The sequence below is a fragment of the Misgurnus anguillicaudatus genome, chromosome 5, assembly GCF_027580225.2.
Source record: "Misgurnus anguillicaudatus chromosome 5, ASM2758022v2, whole genome shotgun sequence".
In the NCBI taxonomy this organism is placed as follows: Eukaryota; Metazoa; Chordata; class Actinopteri; order Cypriniformes; family Cobitidae; genus Misgurnus; species Misgurnus anguillicaudatus.
Genome location: NC_073341.2, coordinates 39112705 through 39123863, shown reverse-complemented (window position 1 = coordinate 39123863; position 11159 = coordinate 39112705). Strand labels below are relative to the sequence as shown.

At 34.2% G+C, this 11159-nt stretch overlaps 1 protein-coding gene across 1 annotated transcript in view; it reads right to left on the bottom strand.

Moving 5' to 3' along the window:
* Positions 1–1104: 1104 nt before the first annotated feature.
* Positions 1105–11159, bottom strand: part of grm6a (glutamate receptor, metabotropic 6a) — a 78792-nt gene continuing 68737 nt past the window's right edge. Inside the window, exons 11-12 of the mRNA XM_055168045.2 lie at positions 6634–6879; positions 1105–2363 (exon numbers count right to left, since the gene is read on the bottom strand). Coding sequence (XP_055024020.2) covers positions 6637–6879 — 243 coding nt within the window. The 3' untranslated portion in view covers positions 1105–2363; positions 6634–6636. The remainder of the gene's footprint in view (positions 2364–6633; positions 6880–11159) is intronic.

Here is an 11159-nt window from a genome sequence, read left to right as displayed (position 1 = left end):
GGATCTCAGGGGGCGTGGCCGCGTTCGAATTTTTATGCCCGTGAAAAAAAGCTAAACTTTTTTGACAAATTATGTATTACAGACAATAGCGAATAAAAACAAAAAAGTTATTCAAAAAAATAAATAAATTGAAAGAATGAGAAAGAGAATAGAGAATGCAAAACAACTGCAGCAAGATACATTTTAAATAATGACAAAGATTTAATAAAGTAAAAAAAAAGATTTAATAAAATAATTTTCAAAGTTATATATGTTTTAGACAATGTATTCAACGTAAGGTTGATTACTCAACCTATTGCTCAAATTCCGTTATAAAATAAAAATTAACTGTCTTTCTGCGTTCAAAGTCATGCAGCGCTGCGCATATCGATCAACATATGACATCAAGGTACCGCGAGAATGATCGTTTCTCGCAGTATTTTGAAATCATACGCCAATCCGTATGCGCAGGGCCGCATGAACACACGTTGAATAGTCTCTGTATTACTGTATGTTAATATGTATAAAAAAAGATTACCTTTTTTTTGGTTACAACATGGTAATCTTACAATTTAATTAATTTTTAACATGGACATATTTATTTTTTTAACTCCAAAATGTTCGATAACTTCATGTATAATCATCATTACCAAGTAGGCTACCAGGTTGAAAACGTATAATATTTTTAATCAAATATTAATTACACGTATACTATTACAGTAGCCAAATGTTTTGCTGTATGATGCTGCGATGACCACAATGTGGCAGTGTTGCCCAAAAATGCACAGCCACTCAAATTTACTTTCAACTATTACAATACTCTAAAATGTCCTAAACACCCAAAATTATTTTGTTTATATGTCGTTAAAACTAGGGGAAAATTTAATATTTAATTCTTAAAAACATTCCCTTTACAATTCCTAATGCAGATGAAGTTTCTGTAGATTTAAGCAGTAAAACATTTTTCTGAATGTTATTGGTAACAACACTAAAATGCATGAGAATATGGACCCTTGTGTTTAGCATGCAATAAAATAAGTAGGCTTTTACTGCCTTTATAAAATATATTAGTATAGTATTGAAATTGTATAATATACTGTATAAAAGGACAACAACAGGCACTGACATTATTAAAACATTTATTATTCTGGCATGCATGAAAAGCACTGACCATATATACAGTCTATAAACATCTGTCTAAAAACTTGCTGTAGGGCATTATTACATTATTATTTTGTGAACAAAAACTGTAAACTGCAAGATTCAGAAGAGTAAGTTTCATTCAGAGCACAGAACTGTACGAATTGCTTTGTCTGTTAACAACTTCATCATTTACCAAACAATTCAGCTTCAGATCCAAGTAAATTTACTTGTACATTTTGTTGTAGACTAACTCAGAACAAATATAAAGATGTAAAGGTCTTGTTAAAAGTGATCAAACATACATACATACATACAGCAATCATGTTACACAGGTAACACAATAATAAGACTTGTCAGAGTTTCCCATGCAAACTGTCAGTCAAGCACAAAGCAAAACTGAAAAACACAAAGTAATACTTATATTCTTTTTTCTTCTTCTATTTACAAAGTAAAGCCAGTTTCCATGTACATAATACTCACAATGCATTTTGGATGCTGTATTGATATTTTTTCTGATATCCTTTACAGGTTTCTCTACACAAGCACCAACATATCTTTGGCCATGGAGATCAATCGATAAAGAATTATTATAAACATTATTTAATAAAATAAAAAACACTAACTGATAACACCAAGTTAAACTATTTTCAATATAAAAGTTAAAACATGATATATAAGATGCATAACTCAATCAAATACACAACTGTCTTAAAACAGGGTCTAATTCATTATTTCAGCTTATAATCTAAAATAAAATTGTGTAATATGACACAATTTGAGCTAATCCGTATGGTTAAAAGTGAGGAAGAGAGAGTATTTATCAGATCTGGTGTTCTTTCATCAGTGCAATAATGTCCAAAACTACACCACTGTAAACACCTCATGCTTATATCTTATTACATTAATCATTACATTAACCACACAGTAAACTCAATAAACAAAATGACATTCGTATCAAGGTAAAAAAAAAGGAAAATAGATGTTAATCCAAATTGTGTTGTGCTATCCTCAAAAATCCTCTGCATGGGAAAAGCTTTGAACACTTTCTATCTACGAAGCATTTCAAGTGTTAAACAAAGATGCTTGATAAAGTGTTTTCTGTTCGCAGCGTTTGCGGTTTGTGTTTCACAGCACGTTGGCTTTGTTACCGTCCACACCTGGAACCAACAAAATATAACCCAGCAAAACTCTGATTCTGTTCCCTTGTGATCTGAAATGTAAACAGCTGTTCCAAGGGTCATCTGTAAATACAAAGATAGTTTTGTAAATACGAGAAACTCAGCAACAGTCTGAACAATAACTAAGCAGATTATATTGTATATATTCTGTACTGTAATCACATTTTTGTAATAATATATGTTAGCAGAATAAATAAATCAGCATATTTTTATCAGCATAATATTAGTTGTATTTAAACAATTATTGTATTTATTGTTTACCGGCAGTTTCTATGAAAGGTTTTACTGGATGGATTTGTAAAAAAAGATCATGTGTGCATGTGCGCCACATACACTGAAAAAAATGATTCATTGAATTTAATCAATTTTTTTTAAGGTAAGTGGTTGCAATCAATTTATTTAAGCTACATTTAAACAAAAGTTTTATATTTTATTTTACATTACTAATCTTTTTTGTTTAAATGTAGCTTAAATAAATTCATTGCAACCACTTACCTTAAAAAATTGATTAAATTCAATGAATCATTTTTTTCAGTGTACACATTCAGTTCTTGTGCATGGATTATGGTTAAAACAAATGGTTTGTAGAGATTTACTGCGTTTGTATTAGCTATTATGGCAACCCCTAACTGCACAAATTATGTCGGTCTTCTTGGATTTCATAATAAACATTAAACAGCCAGTCAAAACGGCACACTTGTGTCCTTCGCAATAGACTACCATTAACTTTAGTGGCTCACCAGAAGTCATAAACCGGAAAGCTCATAGATGGCGGCGCCCACATTTACGTCAAGAAACAGGTGCATATGCACTTTTGAGGTACTAATATGCACTCTTTAGGTACAAAGGTGTACTTTGTAAAAGTGACAGGTGTGCAAAGAGGTTAATCACACAGGTATAATTTAATTGTGAAATGTTTTGCCTATAAAGCCTTTAAAATATTTTTTAAATATTAGTTACCTACAAAGAAATCCTGACTTTATACTTAAAGAGCCACTGTATCATGTTTTCTTTTGACAGCATCTAGTCTCACAATATCTCATCAGACCTCTCACTAAGACCTCTGTGTGCTTTTTAGTACGAATTTCAGCACAAAAGGTCAAGCAACAACTCAAATTTTGGCTTCTGGACATAAAAAGTCTTACATTGGTTTCTTTAACAACTTTCTCTTCAAAGCAACATCCACCACTGACAGATCTAGAGTGAAAGCAAGATGTGCCATCACGTCTTATGTGTCTGCTCAGAATAGATCATGACTGTTTTTATATACGACTCTTTGACAAAAATGCTTCATGGAGTCAGTTATGGTGGACGTGGGTGTTTTCGTCTGTCACTTAAGTGAATCATGGCGGTTTGGTCGTATTTCCTATGACTGCAGGCAAATACAGTCCTCTCATGGTTATATCTCTCATGAATACACATTCTTGTTCTTGATGTCAGTAAGGGAATGCCATCAAAACTGCTGCTTTAGGCGAAGACATTTTTTTGGAGAAAGTGATTCACTGCTATTCATTGCAGTCTCAGTGGGATAACAATTGTGAGGATTTTGAAGTAGCTACATTTTAAAGAAAGTACGATGAGAAAATTTATGTATTGTTTTCCCATTCAAAACTCACTGGTATGATGCTGCGGTTGGTTGCTAGGGTGTTGCTATGCAGTTTTCTGTGTGCTAAGCCGCATCTAGTAGTGCTTAATTCAAGCATCTTTTATGATTTTTTTCATATTTATATACAGATATTTTCATATTTACTGACTGTTAACATAAATCACAAAAAGCATTAGAAGCTTAAAACGACTGTTAATGTGAGCACAGTACTGTTGTTCAACCAGCTGGATGTTTGTCCAGAGTAATTCATCATATACTGACATAACAGACTGTCTCTCTGTGGTTTCTGGAAATAAAATCCCTTATTTAAGGGCACAGGAGTGATAGAGCGAGTGTGAGATCTGAAACCCACACACAGGTCATAAATTATAATTGTCAGTCAGCTGCAGTGGCGTCCTGTGAGTTTTTTCAAGGGTCACAACATTTAAATAGCTTGTTGTGTGTGTGTGGCTCGTCATGTTAAAATATGTTTTCGGCATGCCTTGTAAACCTATGTGCATCGCGCGTCATGTCAAAATATGTGCCTGCTGCAGACGCTTCGAATAAGTTTATGATAAAAAAGACACTGATGTTTACCAGATACTCGCTTAATCTCATGTGTAATCAGAGTTTAGTGTTAAGTTAGTGTCGTGCGAGTATTTTGGGAACGTGAACGTCTCTTTTATCGCACGTGTGCAGCAGGCATGTATTTTGACATGACGCACTGAACACATATTTTGAATTCACACCCCTTGAAAGAGAAGTCAACGGGCACCACTGTTCAGTTGTCAAACAAATTTTTTTTACGCTGATTTCTATTACACTGTAACCGTGGGTTCACACCAGCCACGTTTGAGGTGTCAAATTCGTGTGTACCGCACCTAGTTTGCAGCTTGAACAGTTTGAGTTAACTAACTTCATTTGCGAGTAAAATTCTAGTCAACAAGATATTCATGATATCGCGTCATGGGAGGGGCTTCTCCGACTCTGCTCGCTTCCTGTAATCACGTCACTACTAAAGCAAGCTCCTGATGGAAAGTTCACATTTTTCAACTCGTGCGTTTGCCGCGGCAACGCTCAATTCGCACGAACTAGACACGCGAATGAGGCGGATTTACATCTACCGCGCCGCGTTAATTCACTATTTTTTTATGATGATTTAAATTACACTGTAAAAATATGCATTTTTGTCAAATTAACATATTTTATGTTACTTTAACTGAACAAATTAATTTAAATGATTTCAACTTGTTTTTATAAGTTATGTCAATTTATCAGAGGTCAAAACTTAAAATAGTAGGTTGAATTGACTTATAAAACACTTGTTTTAACTTCATGCTGCATTTTTAACAGTGTAGTGTTTGTTTTCAATGACTAAAGTAAGGCTGTCACTAATGATTGTTTTAATCATCAATAATCAGACAATTATTTTTGGATTAATCAATTAATTGGACAAATATTACAATTAGATTTTTTGCTTATTACATCAAAATAAATCACTAAATAAGGGTATTTATGTGTAAAAGTGTACTTTAAAAAGTCAAATGCCACATACTGAGTTATACTAATATAATCCTGTGTAAAAATTTGACTTTTCCATGTTTAAGTTCTATAATTGAGTCCCCAGTGCTTCTATTAACCTAGTAAACATGAAAAACAAAAACCCAGTTACTTTGTTTTGGTAAACCAAGCAAGTAGGTCATTCAGTTTTCACCTGTTTTGTGAGAGAGAAATTTGACAGCTGCTATTGATTTCCTAGCACAAATGAGTTTCAATTTCAACTACCATCATTGCATCAGTTTTTCCATTTCATCAGCTCATTTGGATTTTAAAGGACACACCCCAAAACGGCACATTTGCTCACACCTACAAAGTGGCCATTTTAACATGCTATAATAAATTATCTATGAGGTATTTTCAGCTAAAACTTCACAGACACACTCTGGGGACACCGAAGATTCATTTTACATCTTTAAAAAAAATTCAAAATATGACCCCTTTAATTCTGATATCCATTAAAATGAATGAATGAAGTTTACGGTTTGTTTACTCAATGTGCTCATTTCTATGCATGTTTTAATGCTTTTAGTGTCTGCTTGTGCACCAAAATATCAATGTAACCCGGAGGAATATCCAAATCATCCAGCATCATTTTGTGCAGCTTTAGTGATTTTTGCTTCCAGTAGCTAAATAAAGTAAATGTGCTGCTTTAGACTCTGTGTAATGAGAAAGCAAATGTGTGCTGGAGAGATAAAGAACAAGCAGAAAAGAAACCCAAAAGCATTTCACTGCAAAAATTGAGCAGAGAGAAAGAGTAAGAGAGAGAGAGAGGTGCAGACGAAGAGAAAGATGTTATGGATCTGAAACAGGCACTCAATACAACTCACTTAAAAGGATTCAGGGCACCTTAAATATTGATTTTAAGGCATTGAGTTCTCCAGTAATCCCATCTTCAGAGCTTTGAGGACAGTTTATTGCAATAAAATTTATTAGCGAATGGCATTTCTCAGCAGATTTACTGTTATAAGTCATTTGAGGGCAGCTTGGTGTAAACCAATAGAGACAGGATATCTTGTTGCAGCACACATTGTAAAACATAACTCAGAGGCTTAAAGTCTTACTTGGTAAACAAGGATTCATTACAAATTTTAGGGCACCTTAAAATCTCAGTGATTCTGATGCTGCAGGCAAGATGACCTATTGTATTGTGTTACATTGTATATTATCATATATTACAGGGCATGTTACCTGCTACTGCGTCCTGTCCGGCTCGATTTTCGTCTCTCCGTTTTGCTTGTCGTTCAAGGATTTCTGTGAAAGCCGCGAGGACATGGTGGCGGCTTGGACCACGGCCTTGAAGCTGCGCTTTCGTTTCTGCACGTTCTGCTCCGGGTGGAAGATGATGACGTAGACTTTCGGTATGTAGAGCATCCCCAGAGACACGGAGGCACTGAGACTCATGGACACAGTCAGCGTCGTCGTCTGGATGAACATCTACATCACACAAAGAGGGTTACGGGCACAGGACCACCAAAATGCTCACCCTTATGAAAACTACCAATTTTTTTACAGTTAAAGTGATTGCCAAACATGACTGGCTACCATTTGAAAAAACAATTTTACTACGATATTACCAATGTTTTAACCAGTTTTACTATAAAAACCATGGTTAAACTATGTTTACTGTACTTGTACTTGTTTACAAAATGCTCACCCTTATGAAAACTAAAAAAAATGTACAGTTAAAATGATTGCCAAACATGACTGGTTACCTTTTGTAAAAACAATTTTACTACAATATTACCAAAGTTTTTAACCAGTTTTACTATAAAAACCATGGTTAAACTATGTTTACTGTACTTGTTTACTTGTTTACAAAATGCTGACCCTTATGAAAACTACAATTTTTTTACAGTTAAAATGATTGCCAAACATGACTGGTTACCTTTTGTAAAAAAAAATTACTACAATATTACCAATGTTTTTAACCAGTTTTACTATAAAAACCATGGTTAAACTATGTTTACTGTACTTGTACTTGTTTACAAAATGCTCACACTTATGAAAACTACAATTATTTTACAGTTAAAGTGATTGCCAAACATGACTGGTTACCTTTTGTAAAAACAATTTTACTACAATATTACCAATGTTTTAAACCAGTTTTACTATAAAAACCATGGTTTAACTATGTTTACTGTACTTGTACATGTTTACCTGTTTACAAAATGCTCACCCTTATGAAAACTAAATTTTTTTTACAGTTAAAGTAATTGCCAAAGATGACTGGTTACCTTTTGTAAAAACAATATTACTACAATATTACCAATGTTTTTAACCAGTTTTACTATAAAAACCATGGTTAAACTATGTTTACTGTACTTGTACTTGTTTACTTGTTTACAAAATGCTCACCCTTATGAAAACTACAATTTTTTACAGTTAAAATGATTGCCAAACATGACTGGTTACCTTTTGTAAAAAAAATGTACTACAATATTACCAATGTTTTTAACCAGTTTTACTATAAAAACCATGGTTAAACTATGTTTACTGTACTTGTACTTGTTTACAAAATGCTCACACTTATGAAAACTACAATTATTTTACAGTTAAAGTGATTGCCAAACATGACTGGTTACCTTTTGTAAAAACAATTTTACTACAATATTACCAATGTTTTAAACCAGTTTTACTATAAAAACCATGGTTTAACTATGTTTACTGTACTTGTACATGTTTACCTGTTTACAAAATGCTCACCCTTATGAAAACTACATTTTTTTTTTCAGTTAAAGTTATTGCCAAACATGACTGGTTACCTTTTGTAAAAACAATTTTACTACAATATTACCAATGTTTTAAACCAGTTTTACTATAAAAACCATGGTTAAACTATGTTTACTGTACTTGTACTTATTTACTTGTTTACAAAATGCTCACCCTTATGAAAACTACAATTTTTTTTACAGTTAAAATGATTGCCAAACATGACTGGTTACCTTTTGTAAAAACAATATTACTACAATATTACCAATGTTTTTAACCAGTTTTACTATAAAAACCATGGTTTAACTATGTTTACTGTACTTGTACTTATTTACTTGTTTACAAAATGCTCACCCTTATGAAAACTACATTTTTTTTTCAGTTAAAATGATTGCCAAACATGACTGGTTACCTTTTGTAAAAACAATTTTACTACAATATTACCAATGTTTTAAACCAGTTTTACTATAAAAACCATGGTTTAACTATGTTTACTGTACTTGTACATGTTTACCTGTTTACAAAATGCTCACCCTTATGAAAACTAAATTTTTTTACAGTTAAAGTGATTGCCAAAGATGACTGGTTACCTTTTGTAAAAACAATTTTACTACAATATTACCAATGTTTTAACCAGTTTTACTATAAAAACCATGGTTAAACTATGTTTACTGTACTTGTACTTGTAGCACAATCATGGTGATACTCAGTGTGCCCATGAAAATTAAGACTAATTAAGATTAGACAAATAAAATATAAATTATAATATTTCTATTTCATTAATAGCTCAGACAAATTCATAACTGGCTCTGGTCTGGGGGGCAGTGCCCCCCCGGCCCCCCCAAACTCCACTTATGGTATCCACAGTTCAACTTTAGTACTGGTTTTGTTTGTAGTTAAATCATTGTTTATTCTGGTAAGGCAAGATGAGTGCAAGATACATAGGGGTAAAACTTTACCCTACATCTCATAAGACAATATCATGAAAAAAATATTGTTCAGTGGTGGAGTGCTGCGTTAGCATTACAAAAGTCCATGAATTTAAACCCAGGGAAGACCAGTGGCGGCCAGTGAGTGATTGTAGAGGGCGCACAAAGTATTTAGCTCGTCTCGTGTGTGGCTCGTCATTTCAAAATATGTGTTCGGCGCGTCATGTAAACTTTTATGTGCATCACTTGTTATGTCAAAATAGGTGCCCGCCGCAGACACCTCCAAGGGATTTATGAAAAAAGAGATGCTTGCGTTTGCCAGATACTCGCTTAATCTCATGTGTTATCAGAGTTTTGTGAACATAAGCATCTCTTTTATCATAAATCCCTCCAACGTGTGTGCGGCACGCACCTATAAGACACTAGGGCTGTCACAATGATTAAATAATCGTCTCATCATGATTGTTTGACCTCATCGCAATGATTTCAGATCACCGCAATGATTGCACATCTCTCTAAAAACACAAGAGGGAGCTGTAGCGCCTGTATAAACAAGACAGTATCAGATAGTGTTCATTAAAGGTGCAGTGTGTAAATTTTAGCGGCACCTAGTGGTGAGGTTGCGAAATGCAACCAACGGCTTACTCCACTGCTCACCCCTCGCTTTTGAAACACATGGGGAAACTACGCTAGCTGCCACCGGACAAACATGTCATCGTTGGAGACAACTTAGTAAAAAAAATTGTCCGTTAAGAGTTTCTGTAGAAAAATGACGGCACAAAATGGCGACTTCCATGTGAGGGGACCCTCAGTGTATGTAGATTAAAAGGTCTCGTTCTAAGGTAATAAACACATAACGGTTCATTATGACAGGTCTTTATACACCCCTGATAATATAGTTTTGTATATTATTTTGCATTTCTGTCAAGAGACAAAAATTACACACTGCACCTTTAACTGACCCTGTAATGCGTTACATTGCAAAGCCATTTAATACTGTGGAAAAAAACAGCATTTAAATACTTTTACATATGCGTTATGTGTATTAATATTCACTGCTAGGTAAACCTTGCAAAAGATTTAATTTAAATAATCACAACAATGTGTGAAAATAATTTCATAAACAAACAAAATATATGAGAATTAAATTACAAAGCAATAAAACAGAAACTCCAAACACATATTTTGAATTCTCTCCCCTCGGAAGAGAAGTCACAAGCTGTCACTGGGGAAGACACATACTAACAAAAACACATACATTATTATTCAATGCAAGTAGCTTTGGATAAAAGCGTCCAAAAAATGCGTAAATGTAAATGAGACCTCTTTATATCTCAGTTGCTTCTCCCATAGAAGCAATGTTTGAGCAAAAAAGCGTTCTGCTGGGACACGCCACAACACACATGCTTAAAATAGTCATATGTGGATGTCATGGCCAAAAAAATCCACACGAAAATGCCTACAAAGAGACATTTTCGTATACAAAATAACACATTGCATTAGCAGCGAGAATTAAAGTGGGAAGCAACCTTGGCTGTTTAATCAATGAAGCAACAACTAAGGCTTTAATTCCTGCTGACGAGGCTTTTGGCTTTATGAAGATGTAGAGCAGACATTGTCTTTCAGGCTCCCAAACATTCCCGTTATCATCCACCTCCCACATTAAAACCCTCAGAACCTCATTGGTGGGCGGAAGCGCCTTTGTCTCTGTGTCACGGTGTGTCTTTGGGAGATAGAGGGAAAAAATGACTTTCTCATCTCATCCCCTTCCCCGTCTGCAATATCAAAAGCCCTTCAAAACAGAAACAGTGCGCAATACAACTTGGACTCGCTATCATGAGACTGGCAGGTTGGCGCTTACTGCAATGGCTTTATATTGAAATGACTTCATTTCACATCACTTACTATTCCGAGACTTAAACGTCGACTAAGCTTTGCTCTTTTGTTGAGGGATTGAAGAGCACATGCTGTTGTGTAAACATATGAAGTCGTTTAATAGAAGTGTTGCATTTCCTATAAGATGACAATTGAAACTTTAATGTGTGATATTGCTCTCTGTCCTATTTTAAATGTGTG